This window comes from Aquila chrysaetos, chromosome 6 (assembly GCF_900496995.4).
Source record: "Aquila chrysaetos chrysaetos chromosome 6, bAquChr1.4, whole genome shotgun sequence".
In the NCBI taxonomy this organism is placed as follows: Eukaryota; Metazoa; Chordata; class Aves; order Accipitriformes; family Accipitridae; genus Aquila; species Aquila chrysaetos.
Window position 1 is genome coordinate 7,619,082 of NC_044009.1, and position 21,411 is coordinate 7,640,492.

The 21,411-nt window shown below is 43.7% G+C and overlaps 1 protein-coding gene across 3 annotated transcripts in view; it reads left to right on the top strand.

Moving 5' to 3' along the window:
• The first annotated feature begins 5,197 nt into the window (after positions 1-5,197).
• IFFO2 (intermediate filament family orphan 2) overlaps positions 5,198-21,411 on the top strand; it is a 44,116-nt gene continuing 27,902 nt past the window's right edge. The window contains exons 1-2 of one of the 3 annotated variants that reach the window (XM_041124001.1): positions 5,198-5,275; positions 5,972-6,375. In XM_041124001.1, coding sequence (XP_040979935.1) covers positions 5,204-5,275; positions 5,972-6,375 — 476 coding nt within the window. In that variant the 5' untranslated portion in view covers positions 5,198-5,203. Of the gene's footprint in view, positions 5,276-5,520; positions 6,376-21,411 lie in introns of those variants that run through there. The other 2 variants (XM_030016575.2, XM_030016574.2) reach the window with 2 other exon arrangements.

The following is a 21,411-nucleotide window of genomic DNA, read 5'->3' on the forward strand; positions in this document are numbered from 1 at the left end:
TCTTTCCCAAGCGTTGTGGCAACAAGACCTCAGTAACCCTCAGCGCATGTCCCTGGGGTAAGTGCTGTCCTCATCCCGAGATGGGGAAATTGGGATGGGAATGGACTCAGGATGCTCCTGCAAGGGCTGCAGTCCTCTGGGACTCAAATGGAAATTACAGCCCTGGGTAGCAATGAAAGCCAAAACCAATGCCCCAGGGTAGCACGTGTGCCTGGCTGATAAAATCTCATTTTCAGCCCCTAATAGGTGTTTGTGATGATATGTTGCGTTGGTGTCTCTGGTTATCTGTTGTGTTGGCATTGGTGCTTGCCACATCGTCCAGACGTCTGAGCAGCTGCGTGTCAGGACACCCCGCGAGCCATTCTTCGGGCGTTTAATCCCTGCAGCTTCTCCCAGGCCGTTTTTTTTTAATCTTATTTAATGAATAAATATGAGTGCTTTCTAAACCCAGCACCATCCTTTAATTATTCCTAATATTTGATGACAACAAACTAATTCCCAAATGATGACATCAGACATTAAAGACACATCTCCCGAGTGCCAGATCATTAATATTTCTCTTCCCTCGGTCCGTATTTTGCCTGCTGTAAGCAGTTTTGATATAACGAGCTCAGTGACTGCATCAACTGGCGCAGTGGAAAGGTATTTACCAGCCATAGGCCACCGGGCTGCATTACGGGCTGGGTATCATTGAAAACTGGGCGTCTAGCTGTCAAGGTGCTCCACCCGAGGACCTCTCCCTCAGAAACACCCCAGGACATTGGGAAATCCAAGAGGGGAGCCTCTCTGACAGCTTTGGCTCATTGATTCACTCCGCTGACACCGAGTTTTCTTGTGGTCGCCACGAGCATCCCTCCAGGTTCAGGATGGGAGGCGGTGGGCTGGAGTGGTCCAGTACTCCCATCACCAGCTCCCACCAGGAAGTTTTTCTTCATCCTGTGTCATGCAACACATGTCAGGCTAAAAAACCCACAGTACAAGCAATGAAAATACTCAGCTAATGGCTTCTGGAAGAGAGATTTAGATAGGGAGCTAAAAATCTATCCCAATAACCGTCTTCTGTGCTCTGGGCTTTGAATGCTGCTCAACCCATCGCTGAGCCCAGCACGGGTTACAAAGTGTGGGGGAACACTGGAAAAGAAATCCTATCATATCTTTTCCAAAAAGACGAAAATTGTTTGCAAGTTATTTCACATTTAAATTAATCAGGCCAGGGTCTACTTGCTACCTGCAGAATGAAGAGCTTAGCAACGACAGGATTGAAACTGCGCACTTGGGCATGCACAAATTAACGATGCAGCATCCTGCAATTATCCCCGACGAGCTGCCAAAGCAATCACTGTGTCCTAAAACACACCTGTGGCAGCCTGTACGGGCTTATCGATGCATATTTGCTGCTATACTCAATACAGATGCAAATATTTGGTTACTAAGGAAGCAATGAATATCGCCACAGTCTCCAGGGAAATGCTACGGCATGTCTCAACCACTCCAAGTTTAGTGGATGCTTCGCACTCGCTCTCAGCATCTTTATCTCTTGCTGCATCCCTGTCTCCTGAGTTCACTGACCTTTTTGGGTTGAACCTGGTGCAGAAGCTTTTGTTTCCAAAATATTTGCATGATCTCCATAGAGAAGCTCATCCCCAGCCCGGGAGAGAGGGGATCGGGATGTGCTGAAGGCAGCCAGCCTAGGTCCATCCTTTGCAGCCCCAATTCACTGCTGATGGGCTGAGGACAAAAGGAGCTCTTTGGCTGTGCGTGAGCAGACCCTCAGCATCCTTCTTTGTGGCTGAACTCTATTTTGCTGTGCTGACGCACAAAAAAACCCCAAATGTGGCAAAAAAAAGCAATTGGAGCAAAGGAATAGACCTGCAATGGGGGAAGGTGCTGGATTTAAGCAGCAGCTCCTATTTCACATGAGCTGATAGAACTGGTAGAATATATATAGGGGGACAAACCATAGTTTTAGGAGAAAAAACCTCCTTTAAAGGCAGTAAGGAACCTGCAGGGAGGAAAAACTGCTGGGTTTGTAACCACTGATGTAACTCATTCCTCCCCCATTATCGATAGCAGCCAACCTGCCAAATATTTTCTGTTTCTGCAGCAGGACGCGATGACCGATGTAATTCTGACATGATCCAAGGGCTTCCCTTATATGGCTGGAAACGATAACCCCGGTGACTAACCCATCCCTTTCTCCACCGAGCAACACCTCGGAGATGTGCAAAGAGCTGCAGTCTTCGCGTCTTTGTGCAATGACCGGGTGCGTTCAGCGGGGTTTGAGTCACCAGAGTAGTCACCGGGGCAGCCGGCGCGTTCTTGCCCGTTTTCCCACGTGCCTGTTGCACGGCATGGGCAGGCAGGGATAGTTCCTGCTCCGATTTCTCAAGAAACAGCCCCGATGCTGGTGCAACCATGGGAGTGTGCGGGGAAAAGGGGCCGGCTGGAGTCGGAAACGCTTTGCCGGCCAAAAATGCAGCCAGGATGCAGCGGGGTTCATTGCAGCAACTCATCAGCTGCTAATCCCATCACCCTGCTGATGGTCATGCACCATCACACAGGTCTGGGTTAAAACCCAACCATTTTGGGGAAGGCGCTGTTAAAAATTCTGCTTATTACAGTAGCCTGATTTGCACAAATAGCCTTATTCAGGCAGCAAACTGCAGTGCAAGAGTAAGAGCCCCAGGTGAGTGATACTAATCCCAGTCTAACCACTGAAGCTTGTTGGTTGTTAAATGGCAGCCTCAGAAAGAAGCTACCTCTTGTTACTGCAGAGTCTGGGGTGAATAAATCACCCTTTTCCACCTCTGAGGTCGGCGAAGAGCAGGCTCGGTCGGTTGCTGCAATCCAAGGGAATAAGGGGAGGGATGCGGAGGTTGCCGGGGGCTTTGGTGGAGATGCTGCTTCACCACAACGCTGGAAAGTTGGAGCCGAGGAGGGGTCCCCTCTTCCCGCTGAGATTATTGAGTTGGGCATTTTCAGGGACTGGGCAGGGGCATTTTATGGATGTTAAACCAAAGGAGTTTTGCTTGTTTGTTTTAGAGGGGGATTTATTCAAACACACAAACCGTAACTCAGCAGCGATGCACATCAGCCTGGGGGAGCATCACCTACTCACTGTAACTCAGCACAGTACGTATGCACTGGTGAGGCTGCTGAGTTTGGTTTGGTTTGGTTTAGCTGAAAAACAGTTACTTTGAAGGAAGACAGACAGAAGGAAACAAGAACTTTCCACATGTGTCAGACTAACAAAGCCTCAATGTATATAACCAAACCCAGGAAAATTAATATTAAAAAAACCTGAGAGCAGTCCTGAAACAGTTGCCACGGTTTGTGAGTGAAGGATGCTAACAAAGCAAAGGTAAAAATTGGTGTAAAAATGAAATCCAAGGGTCCAGGTTCCTCAGCCCTGACTCCAGCCTGCATTTGGGTTAAGCAGCTGGGAGCAAAAATTAATGCAGTGCATTATTATTAGCATTGCTAGGGGTGGTCACCATTATTTAATTGCCACATAGTTTCTGCGTTCAGAAATAGCACCATTTCCCATCCCTTTTCCTCCCTGTCCAAATAGGAAAGGGCTAATCAGTGCTTCATTATTTATATCTGCAATTGGCAGGCAGCGGAGAGCTTTCCACGGCAGGAATCGGAGGAATCCCTATAGGAATGTCCCGTGCACCGGACCGCGGCAGCTCGGCATGCCGTCGGTGGCAGTGGGTCAGCTCCGCGGTTGGAAGAGGGATTCCCATTTCTCCAAGCCTAAGCCTAATTAATTGTTGCGATCAATTCAGGCTGATTCACTTTCAGGGGCTGGGATGAAACCGTAGCCCAGCGGCCGAGCGGGATGCTGGTGGTGACCGTATGCATCCCAGGAATGAGCCAAAGCCCATTAGGAAAAAGACTCATTGATTTAACGACCTTTGGATGGGGCCCTGGCGAATGCGTCCTCACTGCCGTGATGATGGGTGCTGCCTAACAAGCAATCATGATATGCATTGTGTCACCGGGCAGGTACAAAAGCATCAATTAACTGGCCGGTTTATCATTCCCTCTGATGTTTTCCTGCTTCCTTAAGGGAAAAAAAATTATTTCTTGTTCAACAGGATTTTCCCAGCTGTTGACCACACAGTTTTACTGGGTTCTGAAATCACCTGGCTCTTTCCAGCATCACCGCTTGCCAGCGAGGATGCCGTGTGCCTAAAAAATGGGAAATTACCCAGATCTGGGAGAAACCTGCTCTTGGTTGGCTTCTGTCCCTAATAATCACCTTATTATTGGCAGTTTTAGTCTATCCTTGTGCTTTGCAAGTATCGCTGTGAATCTGCAGGAGGGTACGTGCCATGGAAACGTTTCCCAGTGAGCTGCTCTTTTGTTCTTTAAATACAGCTCTGTTTGATGCATCCATGGTACCCTACATCAGCAGTTACAGCCGTGCCCTAATGACCAAAGTATTAAAGGTGTTTTCCCATAACCTCAGCAATGAACACAGGTTACAGTCTACATAAACTGAGGCTAAAGTGTTTTTGTGCTCAGTGAAAGATAATCTTTTCAGGTGTTTCTTTGAGTCACCCTTTCAAGAAAGTGCCTCCACCCAGTACCTTTTTTTTTTTTTTTCCAGGAGGTGCTGGGAAAACATGGGTTTGTAACACATTAACAGAGCCCTTTGAAGAGCCTTCGGTTAGGGTGCTGAGCACAGCTCGCAGGTGCTGATTGAGTTTCAGCAAGTGGATGCTGCTCCCCGTGTAGTTTAATATCAATATTGCCTGGCAAAGCACCATATTTTTATTTCAAAAACTATTTGAGCGAATAGTATTACTACAGCTTTACACCAGCGTTACTGAGAGTTTTCTGTGTTCTTTGCTTGCTTACGAAGCACCATTCCGATCCGTGGCAGTGCAAGGGAGTAATCGCATGATTCAATTAAACAATATCCTTTGATTAGCGAGTGGCTCAGAGGTCCGGGAGCAGCAGTTGGGAAATGCTTATTTAATAACTTGTTATAATATCAACATTATTTAGCACTTAGGCAGGACTCTGCATTCGTATAACAAAATTCACCCCTTATAATTTAATCTTATCAATTAGGTGATTTCCCCCACAGCAGCGATACAAAGGCAGAGGGAGCCTTTCCCAGGGCAGAGCGACGCTTCCTTATTTATTGTACGTTAGCCAATTAATCTGGGAGCACACTGAGGGGTCAGGAGCGATGTCGGACCCGGTCGCCCCCCAAAAATCACGGCCCCCCCCCTCGGTGAGGCCTCGCTGGGGACACGTGGAGGTTCGCGGCACGGGGGGGCGTGGCTTGAGGGGAAGGGGGCGGAGACTGGGCGTGGTTATGGGGAAGGAGGAGGGTGTGAGGAAGGGGGCGTGGCCTGGCGGTGGGGCGTGGCCTAGCGGCAGCGCTGCCCGCAGCCCTTGGCGCCGGGGGAGCGGCGAGGCGGAGCCGGGCCCGCCCCGCGCCGGCGGCCGCTCAGTGCCCGGGCAGCGGCGGCGGCAGCCGCAGGATCGAGAGAAGGAGGAGGCGGAGGAGGCGGCGGCGGTCCCGGTCCGCGTCCTCCCTTCTCTCCTCATCGCCCGCCCCGGCGGCCGTTAGCGGCCCGCGCGCTCCCCAACGGTCACTCCGCCTCAGCCGCGGCGACCGTTAAACCGCCGCTTCCGGCCGCAGCCTCCCCCTGCCCCCCACCCCCTCCCCATCACCTCACCTCACCTCAGGGGCTGAGGCGGCCGCCGGGCGATGAACTCGCTGCTCTTCGGGGAGATGGCCCGCGCCTTCTCCCCCGGCGCGGCGGCCGCCTCCTGCCCGTTGGGGCCCGGCGGTGGCGGCGGCCCCGGCAGCCCAGCGGCAGCCGCTGCGGCGGCGGCGGCAGCGGCGGCGGGGGGCCCGCCGGTAACGGCGGCGCTTCGTAACGACCTGGGCTCCAACATCCACCTGCTGAAGGGGCTGAACGTGCGGTTCCGCTGCTTCCTGGCCAAGGTCCACGAGCTGGAGCGGCGGAACCGGCTGCTGGAGAAGCAGCTGGCGGCCCAGCAGAGCGAACGCGACCGCCGCCTGCGTTACAAGACCTTCTCCCGCGACCAGGCCGTGCAGACCGACTCCGGTACCTCCCCGTTGCTGCCGCCGCCGGGCCCCGGCCACGGGCTGGCCTGCGGTCCCCTCTCCTCGCCTCCCCATTACAGCCGTTTGCCCGGCACCATCTGGAGCTACACCCAGGTGCGGCGTACCGGAGGCGGCGGGTTGGAGACGGTGCAGGGACCCGGTGTCTCCTGGATCCATCCGGACGGCGTCGGGGTGCAGATCGACACCATCACCCCCGAGATCCGAGCTCTTTACAACGTGCTGGCCAAAGTCAAGCGGGAGCGGGATGAGTACAAGAGAAAGTGAGCGGCTGGGGGGGGGGCATGAGCTTGCGGGTGGGGGCGGGGGGGGGGGCGGTGGGGCGGGTGGGGGGGGGGGGGGAGGGATGCGGGCCGCCTGCTCCTGCAGTGCGGGGAAACGGGCGAGTCCCTCCGTGGGGCGGAGGAAGCGTTTGGGGAGTGTGGGGAGACCCTTGGGGACATGGGGACAGGCCTCCCCGCACCCCAAGGCTCCCTCCCTGGGGAGGATGCTCCCGTGGGTTTGGGGAGGCTCTTCCTCAGGGGGTTTTGCACCTCAGCTTGGCGTCCAGAAAATTGTAGGGTCCTTCCCTGGGAGGCTGGAGAGCCTTGATCTTAAAAGGGGCATTGTCCGTTTGACTTAAAAATTAAAAAAAAAAAAAATCCTTTTTGGAGAAGGGAAATAATCTGTTATTAATATTGCATTGCATAGTTACTCCTAAATTTAGCTTGCCTTCATTTTCTGGACTAATCACTCCAGTAGTCGATTTCGTGTGCCAGCTCTCCGAAATTAGCTCAGTGCTGCAATATTTGGGTTGCAAATACTGCAGGGGAAGGTTTGCACTCCAAGATGTTTCTCTGAATTAGTCAAAACAAAAGCCCTAACGACAGCCTTTGTAAACCCTGGTAATCTGGAGGTTTCTCTTAGCCTGTTGGGAAGCCCTGGGTTTTTAAACGGTGTTTAAACGGGAGAACCCCGGTGATGGATAGCGTTCCCCTTGGTTTGCTGTATTCGCCTGGTAAATGTAGCTGTGGCAGAGATGGAGGCCAGAGGAGAAAAAAAAAAGAAAAGGTAGTTGGGATTCTGCAGGGAGATTCCTGCATTGTCTGACGAGCTGCCTGTCCTTTGGGGCTGGCATGGGCACTCCCGTTTTGGAGTTTTGTCATCTTTAGGCTTAAAATGCGTTTCCTCCTTTCCCAGCCTTGTATTTTTTTCTGCAGAACAAATTTAATCCTTTTTTTTTTTTTTTTTTTTCCTTTCTTTTGGCGGCAGCCGGCATTTCTTGGCTCTGTGGCCTGTGAAGCGTAGCTGAATTTCTTCTGTCCAGGGTAACAGGACTGCAGTGTGCTCTTTGCATGCCTCTAGTCATCAGCTTTTGTAACAGACCTCTTGTGAATTAACTCGGTTTAGAGAGATTTTATAGGTAGGCATATCTGTTCAAGTAGTAATTTCTGGCCTATTCGTTAACTAGAGTACTGTCTACTTTCAGTGCATCTTCTTAAAGCTTGTGTGCCTTGATTGCTCTGTACTCTATGGCTGCAGCGCCTACTGAATCTGGATGGAAAAAGAAGTTGGCCTCTTTTTCGGTCTAGAATAGTAGATGCCATCATGGCACAGGGTTGTTTTTGTTTTTGAGGCTGGTACCAAGGAGATGGGAGTAGTGGTGCTTCAGAGGAAGTTGCGCTTGACGGTGGCTTGGTTAAGGAAGATATGTGTTGGGTGTGGGTTATGTGACCAAAAGTTGCGGGTACTTCTTCTTTTTGATGGATATGTGATTTATTTTTTCTTCTTAGGGGAGAGGAGACTTGTGGGCCATTTAAGTTCAGTCTTTCTACTGATACATAGTTGATTCTGTCTGTTCTGCTTTCACTCTCTTGTGTACAGCAAATTGTCACCCCAGAGTCTGTGTATTCAGGTGTGACTGCTTGCACACTCACGGGGATTGCATAAACCAAATAAATTCACTGGAGCGAAGGGGACCTCTTTGTAGGCAATTGCAAATCTTATTCTTGCCACCCTTCCTGCTCTTGAAACAGGTTTTTCTCCTGATGCTTGAAAATAAAATTTGATTAATACATATCAACATGTATCACACCGGTATTATATCTGCAGTGTCTTTTATGGTACGTTCATTACTATGTAATTGGAATGATTATTCCACTCTTCTGTGACCTTCAGTCATCAGATGGACATCACACGTTAAGTTCTTTTGGGGTAGATTGGCTTTTTCATTTGTGGCCTTGAGCACACTTTTGCATGCTTACGGAGTAATACTGTGCTGTTGGAAATTTAATTCTTGCAGTCAGAGTAGATTAGTCAATTCGATTTCATTATCATGAGCTAATGGGGTGTTGCAGTGTTTGTCAGCAATCCTGTAAAGATTGGTACCAATGTTTTCTTGTTTGTTTTTGCAGGGAAGGGATTCTCTGTCATGGCATGTTTGTGTGTACGTACGTGTATATAAATACGCACTTTGGGTTTACCTTATCTTGCTGTGAACCCTTTGATGATTGGGTTTTGTTTAGGGAAGTGAGCTCCAAGTGGAAAGTAAGCCTTGTGCCCATCTCCTGACGGTGTTGTTGGGGCCTGCAGAAAGTTAGGTGCATGCCCAAGTTTCTAAAGCAGACTTGTGATCTTGCAAAGATGCGCGCGTGTTTGTAAACAGACCGATGAGCACCCCCTTCCCCTAGCAGGCAGGTGGTCCTTTGAAATGGCACTGCTCCAGGTTGCAGGTATCTTTGTGTTGGAAACAGCGTGTTTGCAAGATGTACCACAATGTTTTTTATACACTGTTGTTGTTGTTGTTGTTGTTTCACACCAAGAAAATAACCATTTTGCTGAACTCAAGAACCAGCAGAACACAGCAGCCTTTTTGAAGCCATCGGGCCTTGTAACCTGACCGGTTAAGCCACCAACTCGATATGCAAGAATGCTTAAGCAGATAGTGATACATTACATTTATTTTCTAAAAGAACACTGCCTTTTTTTCCTTTCCAGGATGACCACTTGATTAAGGAGGTCACAGCTAGCAAATGTTTCTTCTTTGAAATATTTGGCTACTAGGAAGACAGGAGGTAGATGATTACAGTGAAGTCAGGGAGTACTGCTCAAGTGAATACTTAGTTTCAAAGACATACAGCTCATAGGTGATGTGTCTGTTGTTGAAGACACAAAATCATGGATGTCATGCTTGTGAATTGAAAAATGCAATGGTGGAATTCAGAGGTGAAATAATCCCTTTTGTTTTCTTTCTTCTAAAGGTAGCTTTACTGTGACTCTTAATAGTGGAAGATCATCTAAGATGCTCTTTCCAATGAAATCTGCCTGTGCAATTTTTGGGATTACCAATGGCTTCATTTTAGGAAAATATGTTCAACTCCTTTGTTCCATTCCCCAAAATCATTTTTCTTGGACATCCTAACACAAGAAACTGGAGTTCTGAGGTCTAGAAAGTATTAGAGTGCATAGTCAGTAGAGCACCTAGATCATATTTTACCCAGGCTTTTGTTTGTATCTGAAGTACAAATGGGAAAATGTTCCCCCCTAAGGAGCCCAGCAGATATTTCAGACCAAAATTGCTTTTTTTTTTTTTCCCCCAGATGATGTTATTTTACACAAATGATATATAAATTTGAATCTTTTTCTACTCTAACATGTTGTCTTAATCTTTTTTAGTAATGATCATGATTTTACACTGTGGATTATGACTTCAGCTGTGGAAGTTAGCGATTGGAGGAGATTTATAGGAAAAATTAACTTAAAGTTCATTTTCTTTTTTTTTTTTTTTTTTTTTTTTCCAAACTGTGCTAGCATTTAGAAGAGCTTTTGGCTCAAATCTTTTGTAACTTTTTATCTGTTACTACCCTTTTAACAAGAAAAGGTAAAATCATCCACTTTGCAGTCAAACTAGCTCAATAAAAAAATACTTTCAGGGTCAGTTATCTGAAAATGGAGGTAAGTGTTGGATTTTGTAAGCTGAAACACACAGGTGAAGTGTGTTTTTTTTTCTAGACAGAAAAAAAAAATAATCAACCATACTGCTTCACCTCCTTTGAGGTGAGATTAAACAGTTGTGGGTTTTTAAATGAGCAGTGTTTGAATCTTGGATCTATCTATCCCTCTGTCTGTGGGTAACCAGCTTCGCAGGGAGGGGGATAAGCAGGTTTAATTGCAGGCGTGTGACTGTGCCGCTGCCCTGCAAGGGACTTTGTGTTACTGTGATCTGTTTAGGTTATTTAGAAGAAAAATCCGCTTTCTAAAGAGCGGTTGGGGATGTGAACCAACATGGTCCATCGTTATGTAACTGCGTGTCCCTGGTTACGTGCGTGCTTTGGGGTGCTTCGTTTAGGCTTTGGGCAGCTGAGCTGAATGGGGCCTCAGCATCTCAAATGAAAGATGATGCCCCGTGTTTCTGTTGGTAAGTGTGCACCCAGGTATTTAAATCTACTTGGTTATGGGAAGGGGAGAACAAATGTGCACTCCCCCCCCCCTTAGTCAAGTTACATTGCCAGTCGAGGCTGGAGCGCTGACGGTTTGTCTTCTGGCTAAGGCAGGATGTCAAAATGCATGCATATGGAATATGTCAGGCAGTGATGCTGAGGACAGCGCAGAGACTTGGCGAGAGGCGGCTCCTTCGGGCATGGTGTCTCACCTTTCAGATTCCAGACTTGCACAGAGATCTCCCTTGAAGATCTAAGCGCATCGCTGTGTGTTATGACAGTTAAAATACTGCTGCGTGTGGCCAGTGAGAGACTGCTGACTTGGTGAAAACCTTCTGCCGTCATTCCCTGTTCTCCCTTTTTTTTTTTCTATTAGCTGCAAGAAGGCTGCTGATCTGTCTGGAGAGCTTTAGTCTGAACACTTGAATAGATTTGTATATTATGGTTTCAAAATTGTTCTTAATTGGTGCAGATATTGAGTCTGCCAGATGTTGGTCGTCTTTTCCAGCAGAGACTTAACTGTTACTAAGAGTTGAACTGGAAATAATTGTTTTACCTCAGGATGGTATTTCATTTGGAAGATTAATAAAGTCCACTTGAAAAAGAGATTATCTTAAATTTGCTGCAGCTGGAAAGGACAAAGATTATCATTGTCAAAGGCAATGCGCGTCAAAACTAACTGGATCTCGTTTTTTTAAAGAAGGGAACTTAATAAAAATGTGCTTAAGATAAGCCCTGGAGGAATGTCTGAAAACTTTTAAAGCTAAAATATCAGTGGTAACAAGATGCAAATGTTACGCATAGACCCAATAAAAAACAAATAATTTTTTTATCCTTATAGAAGAATGTTACCAGCATGCTAGACTTCTGTCCATGTTTCAATTGGTTACAGAACTGGTAATAATGCAGTCTCTGTGTAAAGCCATATATATATATTTAATTTTGGTATTTCTGCTTTTCTTTTTATGTTTTAAAGGGGTAGTTATGTTTCAATGTGGCTTTTCACTGAAATCTAGTGTTCCTTACTGCTTCCAAAGCAGCCATGCAGCCTGGTATTGGAGATTTTTGGATACCCCTTAGAAGATGTGAAGTTTGATGTTAAATGCTCACTCTGGTGAAACCTGAGACTCAGTCTTCAAAAGACTTTTTTTACGTGCACTGAGAGGACATGAGTTTTCTTTGTGAGGAACAGTTAAAATTGCCTAATATGAAAAAACTTGGCCATATAACAAAAATATGCATCCCTTGTAATTGTTGGTTGGAAAGCTGTACTGCTTGGAGCTGTGCAAATTAAGCACTGTAAGAATAATGTTTGTTTGGGTGTCAGACATTTTTTCCTTAAATGATGCCATCTTTGCTTCTAAAATGCCGCTGCAAAGACATGCACTTACGATATCCATGAATATCTGGAGCACGCTAACAAATCTCAGATTTAATTATTTTTTTTCCATGGTATAGCTAGAAACTGGGACTTCTGGGTTGTAGTAACGTAGGAGAAGTTTTGGAAGGAGAGGAGGATGTTTCCCTTTGATCCTGCTTTCTAAAAGTGCTCCACAGTGGAACTGGGGCTGTATTTTGTTAACTATTGAAGTAGATAAATCTCTGTGTGTGCGCCTTATTTGAACTGGCTTGTAGTGGGAGCAACCAGGGAGGGCTAAGATATGACTGATTTGATCTAGCTGTCTTAGCTGTGCAAGTCAGCTATTTATTGTGAACTTTATCTTTGGCTAACTATTAACTCTGAATTCTAATTAAAATAATGAATTTGTAGATGAAGTAGATTGGATGTGGTGGAGAGAAAAATCACCACCTCGTGTTGTGGTTAGAGTTTCATAGAAACTTGGGCCAGGATCTGTGCTGTATTCTTCAAAGAATAGCTTCCTCTGTTGCAAGAGAACCACAGGACTTTCTGTGTATATTTTGAATTTACCTTTTGATTCCTCCCGTGACTCATGGTGGGAAGCTTTAGCCTTTCTGAAGGCAAAAAACCAGACTTTCAGAGCACAGCTTAAGCGTAGAGTAGGTCTGGGAGCAAAACCCCCCAAATACCTCTGATCTTAAACCCAAATAATCTCTGAAGACCCTTGCAACTTAGGGCTGAGGTGAAAACAAACACAGAAACAAGTTACTTCTACCTCTTTGTCATCAGTAATCATAGGCTTTCGTTGCAGTAATGCAGTTTGAGTACTGGGCTTGTAGCTAAAGAAAGCACTGAACCCACGTACAGCTCAACAGCTGCTTTTTTGTGGTTAAGGTTTTGTGGTGATGCTCTGCCAGGTCTTATGTTGGCTTCGTGCGTATTCTTTTCTGTGACTAAATTTATTTTTTTTTAGTTTGCTAGAAATATTCACGGGATGTTGTTCTTTACGGTTTAAGTCTCCATCTTAATGTTTAAGACAAGCCTTTTTGTTTGTACGAGAAAGGAAGAGATTTCTTCCAGTTTGGTCTTTTAAAACAAAAAGTTTAAAAACTTAACAGTATGTATCTGTGCACTGTTTAGTCTAACTGAAGTTCTTCTGCAGCCTTGTCACCTCTCTGAACTAAAACTTATCTTGTCCCAGAACCCTGAACTGATAAGTAATAAACGGTAATGAAAGGTAATAAATGGGACAACACTGATTCTGCTTAGTAAACAAGGCACAGGGAAATCGTATAGTGGGTGGCTATGCTTTTAAACCAGTTTTCAAACTCTGTTCTGCTCTACCCCACCATACGCCTGGCTTCTATAGGGTATTTTCTGTGTTTTACTGTCTCCGGTTTTGTTTTGTAGGAGTGGTCTCCAGCTGCTTTCATGTGCTGGTATTTTCCTGGTCACGTTTTTCTTGAGTTTCTATGCATGTACCTCCCACCCTTGCATCTGAAGTGAAGGAACTTGCCTCCATTTTATTGTACTTTTAGAATAGGGGGCAAAACTAAGATCATTTTAGTATGGCGATAGCTTGGACACACTGGTAGATTATTGAATTTCAAATATATTGTTAAAATGCCTTGGTTTGGGGTTAGAGGTGAATGACCATAGTTAGTGACCTAGAGATGCCCGTGCCTGCTGATTAAGGAGGAGTTGTTTAGGAGGATGGGATTTGGTTTTGATGCCAAAGAAGTAAGTAATGTGTATGGTGTTTTATAATCCCTGTCTGTCACCTAGTCTAGGACCAGTTCTTAGCAGATCTTTCTGCTTCAAAGTAGGCTTAAAAAAAGCAAGGTGATAGAACAGTGCCTGCTAGAGTGTTACCTGGATTGTACAGGTTGTGCTAGAAGTTTGTGAAAATGTCAGAAAGATTCGGTGACTTTTTCTAGTACTGTTGCAGAAAATGGCAACTGGGAGGCATGTACTTTAACCATGACAGGATTAACAAGGTGCTTAATTTAATTTTTAAAAGGCTTTTGAAATTATTAGCATTTGCTTAAAAAACTTAAAATGTGTGGGAATCTTTCTGTTCTGTTTCATTTGCTGTGAGCAGTGTTGATCCATGTACAAAAGTGACATCAACTCTGCCTCTGGATCTACTTCAATAATAAGAGCATCAAGAGAGCTCGGGGAGAATGGTGCTCTGTGCCCATTAATGATGCGTCCTGCTTGTTAATGACACAGAACATGGACTAGCTGCATTGTTACTGTGTGAAAGTGAATCACAGATGATGCATTTCTTCAGCCTTTTGTTCAAGCATTTCCACCCTTTAACTCATCTACACGTGACTTGATGGTTACTGGACTCAATTTGGAAGCATTCTGCTCAACTCAGATGTATCCTGCCTCCCCCAAAAGATTGTTAATTTGAGTCCCCTTCCAAGTAGATTTTGGGACTGAACGTAGTCATGTCTGCTTTCTGTGTCACGGCTTCAAAAATAAGCCCACTGCTGCATTTTGGAGCTTGTTCTCACTGGAGAAATGTTCATTTCTCCCTTTTTTGGCCTTTTCTGTCTGGAAACCACCAACATGCATTGCTTTAGAGAAGGGTTTTAGCTGTATGTGATCAAACGGATGGCTTGCATTGCTACTGTTAGTAATGGGGCTCCAAGTTTAATCTTCAATCTGATGCTAATTTCAGTGGATTTATTCTGAATTTGCACTGAAATACAATCGAAAGCAAAACTTGGCATTACAGCCTGAGCCTAAACTCCATGTAACTTCACAAATCTCTTGGTGCTATGGAAAAGCCAAATGTTTTGATTTCCCAATCTTAAATGGTTTCCCAAATCTGAATTCCCTGAATTACAAAGCCTTTGTGAACAGGTAAACTTCAGATCAAGTTCTGTATTGTACGGTTATCAGTACACAGGTGTGCCACTGCATTACAAACCTAATTTTGTTTGCTTTGAAATGTATGGGGGGTTTGTATATGTAAGCAGTGATCAACATTGGTTGAAAGACATGACAGCTCATAGACCCTGTACTAAAAAGAGGAGGAATTAACTTAGTCCTCTTCATGTGGGTAAGAAAACTTATTAATTTACAATGGCTTATTAACAGAGAACAGAGATGCTGAAGGAAGTGATGATGTATAATAGGATGGGATCCCCCTTTACCCTTAAATACAGTAGATGTGTTTAGTCCATGCAGTGACTCAGGCTGGAATTAGAGATCAAAGGGATCCTAGCTCACTATTTATTCCAAATCAGTGGTTTCAATGGAGAATATATTTCTGTCTGTGAATTCTTACAGGTAAAATTTGTCTGCATGTCTCTGAAGGGAGAAAATAGAACTATGTCTTTTTTTTGCTTTTGTTTCTTTTTTTAAATGAAGGTTTCTCTGATACAGAGACAGAATTTAAATTTAGCAGGCCCATGTCTGTTCAATCAAAGAAGTCAAGCCCTGACAAGTCAAATCTAGTTAAAAAGAATACTAGGTATTGGTGTAATTTTACATAATTCTGTAGAATGGCACAAGTGCATTAACACTGATTGTAATGGGAATATTTTAATATTAATATTTAATATGTCAAAAAGCTATTGTCATTAAAACTGCTACAAGAAAATCCCCCTCTTGTAGGTAAAAAAAAATAAATCTTTATTTCCCCCCCTAAACTTTTCAGTAAGGTTTTGACCATATGATGAAGCATTGGGCAGTCTGGATTCTGTTCCTAACTCTTCTATTGAATTTTTTCCCAAATGACTATACCAGAATCACCTCACCTTTGGCTGTTTCTGTCATCCATGCGGTTTTGAAACCTCTTTTTTTTTTTTTTTTTTTTTTTTTTTATAATTTATTTAAAGGGAGAAAAAGGGAGTGCAAAGCACTTCAGAACTCCTTAATGCCCTGGAAAATGTTTTTCCACTAATCTGTATTCTTAACCAGAGTGTAGAACTGCCGGTTGTCAGTGGGAGACCAGCTTTTCTTGTTAAAAGGGACAAAGTGACCCTGGGAATGAAGTCCCACTTGCAGAGATGCTGTACAGAATTTTATCCTTTCAAGAATGGCTACGGGACGTAAGTAAGCTCATTTTGTGATAACTATCCCTGAAGGACAGCAAGCTCCTGGTGGCAGCATGCGATGAATCTGCAAATAAACCCATTTTCTTTCATAGCTTCTCTTCCCCTTTTGGGCATTAGATCCTTCTATCCATTTATATGCAATGCAGTCAGACTCTTCCCTGTTAAGTTTCAATGGCTGGAAGGAATTTACTGTCTTCTCTACTTATTATTTTATGTGGGAGACCGTAGGAGCCTTACAGTCGTTATGTCAAGGTAGGCCATATTGCTATGGGTGCTGTGAGCTAGGCGTCGGTGTGCTGAACTAGCATAATTTTGTTTCAGCCCTGAAAGAGGTGTCATCCTATTTTCAAATGTACAGCCTTTCTCTTTCTGCAGCGTTCAATGAAGCATTAATTACTGTTTGATCTTTCTCCTATGAAATTCACAATGAGATATAGCTCTAGACCCATGAGCAGGGATTTATTCCCCATGGTGAGCTAGCATGTCTCTGTGGTGGTGTGGGCTTTGATTTAGGTTTTGGTTTGGGTCCATGACTCAGCCTAATTGTCCTGTAGTTGTAGGGGAATGAGGTCACTCTCAGTCACTCTGTTCCTTTTCACTGGCCTTTTGCATTAGAACCAAGTTTGTACTGGAACTCTTCTGCTGTCCATCTCTTCCCCTCCGTAAATAGCACAGGGTTGCCACTGCCAGTAGTTTATATCCTCCCACTAATAGCAATCTGCAGTGTTTCAGACTGCCTTAAAATTGGATTTCATTTGTGAAAACCTGTCAACTTCCGCTTTCTTTGCAGCGGCAGGCAAACTGAGCTTACTCCCTTTCAGAAACTAGATGAGGCTTCAGTAAGTCTGGGACTAGTATCTTCGAGGGCATTCCAGTGTGGGCCAGTGTTCATCAAGGTTTTTTTTTTTTTTTTTCATTGTTTGCCTGTGAGTTTAAGTACTAAACAGTTGCATTCTTGGGAATTCATGCAACTGAGACAGCAAAAACAACTATTATGTTTGTGTGAATTTAAGACTCATCTGCCTTTGTACAAATATTTAGAAATGCTTAATCTTGAATTTTATATCCTCCTAGCTGTCATCTTTATTAATTTGCTTCCATCTAAATGGCATAGTACCGTGGTTTAATGGTAATTCTGTAAAGGCTAGTCACCATAATTAACTAGGAATACTAAACTATATTAATCTGCCCATTGTACTAGAGGTGATTAAAGCAGCTTAAATGGAGTGAGCATCCTTATATTTCTTGAAGGACCGTGTGAGGAGTACTGTGTATTTCCTGAAGTGTCATAGGAGCCTTTGAAGAGCAGTTTATTTCTTACCCTTTGTTAATATTTGTGTTCTTAGAATCCTGATACTGCACACAAAAGCCACACTTAAATATATTTACCTTTACAAAGGTAACAAAACTCTTACAATATAGATAAGACAATGGATATATAGGAGCACTATTGGGAGACTTTGCTACATACTAGCTATGTGTACCACCTGCCTTCCTGACTCCTGAAAGCAAATAAGTATTATCACATTTTAATAAATGGTTCCCTTGATCTTGAATAGGTTCAGTAAAAGTATTTCGTATTGGGGCAGAGATTAAGATGACTTCTAGCTCTCAGTTTTGAGGCTGCTGCTTAAAGGATGTGGAGGAAGAGGGAGGGCAGATGGAGATAAACCTAAAGACAAGGTAAGGAGAGCAGTGAGCACTTCAGCTGCAACTTGCAATTATTCTTGGCATTTCAGGCTGAAGAACTGCAGAAGTGAATGAAAATGTTGTGTTAATACATTCCAGCAGGATCTCTGGTTCCTTTCCACAGAAGAGTAACCCTGGTCTATTATCACTTGGTCTTATCAGAGCCTTTCAGAATTAGTTTGAGGTGATAACAGCAGGGTGGTTATAACGTGGCTAGCAAAGGGAATGGCTAGATATAGAAAGCATTTACTCATGAACTCTGTAAGTCAAGTGAAGAACTTTTATGAGAGAGGATGTTAAAATACCAGTATTTTGAGCTTAGTACATGTTACATTTTAACAGCTAAGCTTAGCTAGTTGTACATTTAATTACATAGTTCAGTATTTCTTCACAGAAATGGAACAGTTTTTCCCTAAAATGGATAATTTGCCTGAATACTGGAATGAAAGAAGATGGGAATATCTGTTGAAAAGGAGGTGGGGTTTATGTGTAAGTAGATTGCAGTAGGTGTTGAAAATGGTGCTGTCTGTGATCATTTTGTGTTGTGCCAGTGATGTATTTCTTTTTCTTTTAAGGTCACCAGCTAGCCCAAATGTGACACATGGTATTTAGTCTGATGTTTTCCTGAAAGCAATCCTTCAGAAATCCCAGTTAAACTGATAGCCTTTTTTCAGCTGTTAACTGTGGAAATGAGGCAGACATCCTTGGCTTGCTCTCCAGAGTAATACTGGGCTTTGTGCTGGCTTTACTGTGAAAACTCCTCTTCACAAGAGATCTAGCTGGTGATCTGTTTGGTGGAACTCAACTTGAAGCCCACAGACTCAACGTGAACATAAATGTTCCAGGGCCAGAAAATCCCTGCTCCGTCTGGAGAGCAGGAGACCCACAGTGCAGCAGCAGCAGCAGCGCTCGAAACATCTGGGTTTTCCTTTTCATAACAGATTGCTGTGAAGTCATAAGGCAGTACTGAAAAGAAATAATCCTCACCCTACATGGGAAAAATTTCCTGTAGTTAAAAGCCTGCTAGATTACTTCTCTTAAAGCTGTGATGTAAGAATCTTCCATGTAGTCATGTGCATCAGCTGAGATAATGCACTATTTTAACTTGGCAGCCTCCAAGAGGACATTCATGAAAGCTTTCACTAGGTGTTTATAGAAAATAGAAAGGAAATTCATGCCACAGAAGTTTGCCTGTACTTTCCGACAGCTTAGCATTAGATCTTATTATGGCTTTAAATCTCTTTTGTAACTACTTGTCTCGTCAGCTGCCAGACTTTTGGCAAGGTATCTGCATTTTGCTAAGAGTCCTTAGCAGCAGTAGGAGGCGAGAAATTACAAGTGAAATGTTCTGAGCACCATAAAAATACAAATGTATTTTTAAAATGGTGATGGTGTATATTAGAGCATGCTTCTATGACACCTTTTTAAAGTTGCTGCAAGGCTAGAACTATATAGAATTATACTCCTTTGTTACAGTAAGCGTTCTTGACTATAAGCAGATTTCAAATCTGTTTTATTGTATGCTTTCTTTTTCCTCCCTCCCAAAAGCCCTCCTCCATACTAATATTTGTATCAGCTCTTGAAGTGTCTCCTGCATTCTGGGGATTAAAAAAACAGGAAAGAGAACTGAGAATTAGGGGTAAAAAAAAAAAAAAAAAAAAAGAAGAAAAGAAAAAAAAAGGACAAAAGGAAAGGTGAGGGAAAGGGGAATGGAGTTATCTGTGGAAAAGTGTTGATTCTTCTCGTGCTACTAAAGACTAGTGGGAGAACCTTGAAAATCAGCTGAAGTCTCAAGTACTGCATTTTATGTAGAAGCTATGAAGCTCTTGGGGTGCTTGGCTTCAGAAACACGTCGTGTCAAAGTCTGATGTGGTCGTGTGTGCTGGTAATCTTTTTACGGTCCTGTTAGATTTATTAATGGGTATTTTATATCACTCTTCTAAAATTAATGTGCTGAAGTGGAGGTGAAGGACTAAGAGTTTGAAGTGAGTGTGCTAGGGAGAAGAGAAACATGATGGGACCCCCCTGCTTTAGAAACCACAGATTATCAAGGTCAGATCACTAGTTAAATTTTTAGCATGGAGGTTACGAGTTGAAAGTCATATTTGGTGGCAGGCTGCAGAAAGCTTTTATTTATTATAAATATTTGCTTAACAGTACCTAGTGTGCAGTTTACAACAGTATGGAGGTTTTTTTTCTAAAGTACTCACGTTAGTAGTCTTTGTATCTTAGCAAACTATTAAAACCGTATTGAAGGCCTGGAATAAGATTGATATTTCTGCCCCTCCCTACCCCTGCCACTTTTAAGCCTGTGAAGCTTCAGCTTCTGGGACAGGCATGCTGGTGCCTATCTTCTGCTGTTTAAATACATTTGATTAAATTAAGAGCATTAAGCAATTTTTAAGTTTCCCTAAACAATGGATGGATTTTTCTGTGATTATTACATGAGTCAGTTATAATAATCCCTTTTCATTGTGCAGTTTCATTGCTGAAACTGAGCACTGAAGTATTGTTGGTAACTCCCTTATAAACAACCCAACTTCCAATTTGCAGAAGAAATTTTTCTCTCTCCGTTCTGTCCTACTGTAGCCTGTATTTATTTCAGTAATGATGGGGATGTTGGAGATGAGCTGTCCAAAGGAATCACATGGCTTTACCGGGATAATAGCATGCAGTGTTCCTCAGTTCAGACTCCTCACGCTGACTCCCCTTTGTCTGTGCAGGGTCTCTGAAAGCTTGTTTTGACCTTTTCAGTGCAGGAGACTGCAATTCTACAAGTTTCTCAAATTAGCACTTGTACCAGGCTATTTCTGTATGTTGACTGAAAGAATTTGAGATGATGAATAGTTATGCAATAATTGAAATGTGATTTAAAAGCACTGGATGGGCTACTGTTTCCTGCCCTGCTCTTGCAGGTTTAGCAAAAAAACTACTTCAAGATGTCCAACTTCTGCTTCTCATTTGTTCAGAGATGCTTGTACATGTCTGTCAGACCCACGTAATGAAATTTCACCCCCCTGCAATACCATAGGTGAGTAGATAAACATAAAGCAGTTTTTCAGAAGTAGAGAATAATGGGCAGCTTTTTGACTTCTGCGGGGCGGGGTGGGGGGGGAAGTCTTAAGTCAGTACTTTTCTTCAGGCTCATAGTGTCTGTTCTGTTCTTTGTCCTTCACTTAAGTTTTATAGCGTCTGTCACTGTATTTCGGTAATAGTTTCTTCAAAGAGAATGGTCATTAGGAGTAGTGAGTTTACTTGGATGAATTTCACAGCAGTTATATATAAATGCCTGTGCCAAAGTCTTAGGACAAAACACCTGAATGTTTGACATCCTAAATACCATAAAATTGCAGCTTGTTGATAGGCAGAGTTGTAAAATAAATGTATGTATGTGATCGGCTGTCTTTAATGCATGAGGTTTGTAGTACTTAGGTTTGCTAGAGATTTCCTTACATGGGAATTCAGTATTTGATAATTAACTTGTAGCCAGAAGCGCTATACAGTAATGTAATCCTGTGCTTTTCAGATTACCTGTTTCAAAATGAGTCAGCGTAATTACTTGATCTGTTGTTACGACAACAGTTTTACAGGAATGTAATGTTCTTTGCCTTGGCCGTTTTATAAGCTGCACTTGCAGTTGTCTTCTGCAGAGCTCTTCTGTATACTTCAGTGGCAAATGAGATAAGGGTTTGCCATATTAATGTGTAGAAATTAGCATAGTGCTGCTATTTGCTAGAAAACAGTTTGATCAGACAGAAC